Source organism: Austrofundulus limnaeus, unplaced genomic scaffold (assembly GCF_001266775.1).
Source record: "Austrofundulus limnaeus strain Quisiro unplaced genomic scaffold, Austrofundulus_limnaeus-1.0 Scaffold12, whole genome shotgun sequence".
NCBI classification, from domain to species: Eukaryota; Metazoa; Chordata; class Actinopteri; order Cyprinodontiformes; family Rivulidae; genus Austrofundulus; species Austrofundulus limnaeus.
The window spans coordinates 4,659,866-4,660,326 of NW_013952414.1; the positions used below are offsets into that span (position 1 = coordinate 4,659,866).

General features: G+C 46.6%; 1 protein-coding gene across 1 annotated transcript; it reads left to right on the forward strand.

Annotated features, from left to right (window-relative positions):
* Positions 1-36: 36 nt before the first annotated feature.
* LOC106513356 (ubiquitin-like) lies at positions 37-355 on the forward strand. The gene has a single exon (XM_014002147.1). It carries the CDS (start codon positions 53-55, stop codon positions 308-310), a length of 258 nt encoding a protein of 85 aa, XP_013857601.1. The 5' UTR covers positions 37-52; the 3' UTR covers positions 311-355.
* The last annotated feature ends 106 nt before the right edge of the window (positions 356-461 follow it).

The window sequence follows — 461 nt, forward strand, 5'->3', positions numbered from 1 at the left end:
TTCAATTCAATTCAAAAATATTTTATTGATCCCAGAGTTAAATTAGGTAAACATGCAGATCAAAATCAAGACTCTCACTGGAAAAACTATCACCCTGGAGGTGGAGCTCAATGACACCATAGAGACCGTGAAGGCTAAGATCCAGGACAAAGAAGGCATCCCTCCTGACCAGCAGAGGCTGATTTTTATTGGCAAACGGCTGAAAGATAGCCAGACCCTGTCCGACATCCAGAAGGAAACATCCCTCCGCGTGGGCCTGCTTATGTTGTTGAGTAAAAGAAGTAAAAGTAAAAGTGATGACATCATATAGCGACTTTTAGGGCAGCCAGTAGGCCCTGACAACGAGTTTCTCGAGGACTACCCCACAGTGTTAGCACTCTGTGCGTCTCCACACTGTTCCAGAATCGACGTCCCTCCTCAGTTTCTGGCTGGGAGGTATATGGAGGGAGGGAGAGAGAGAG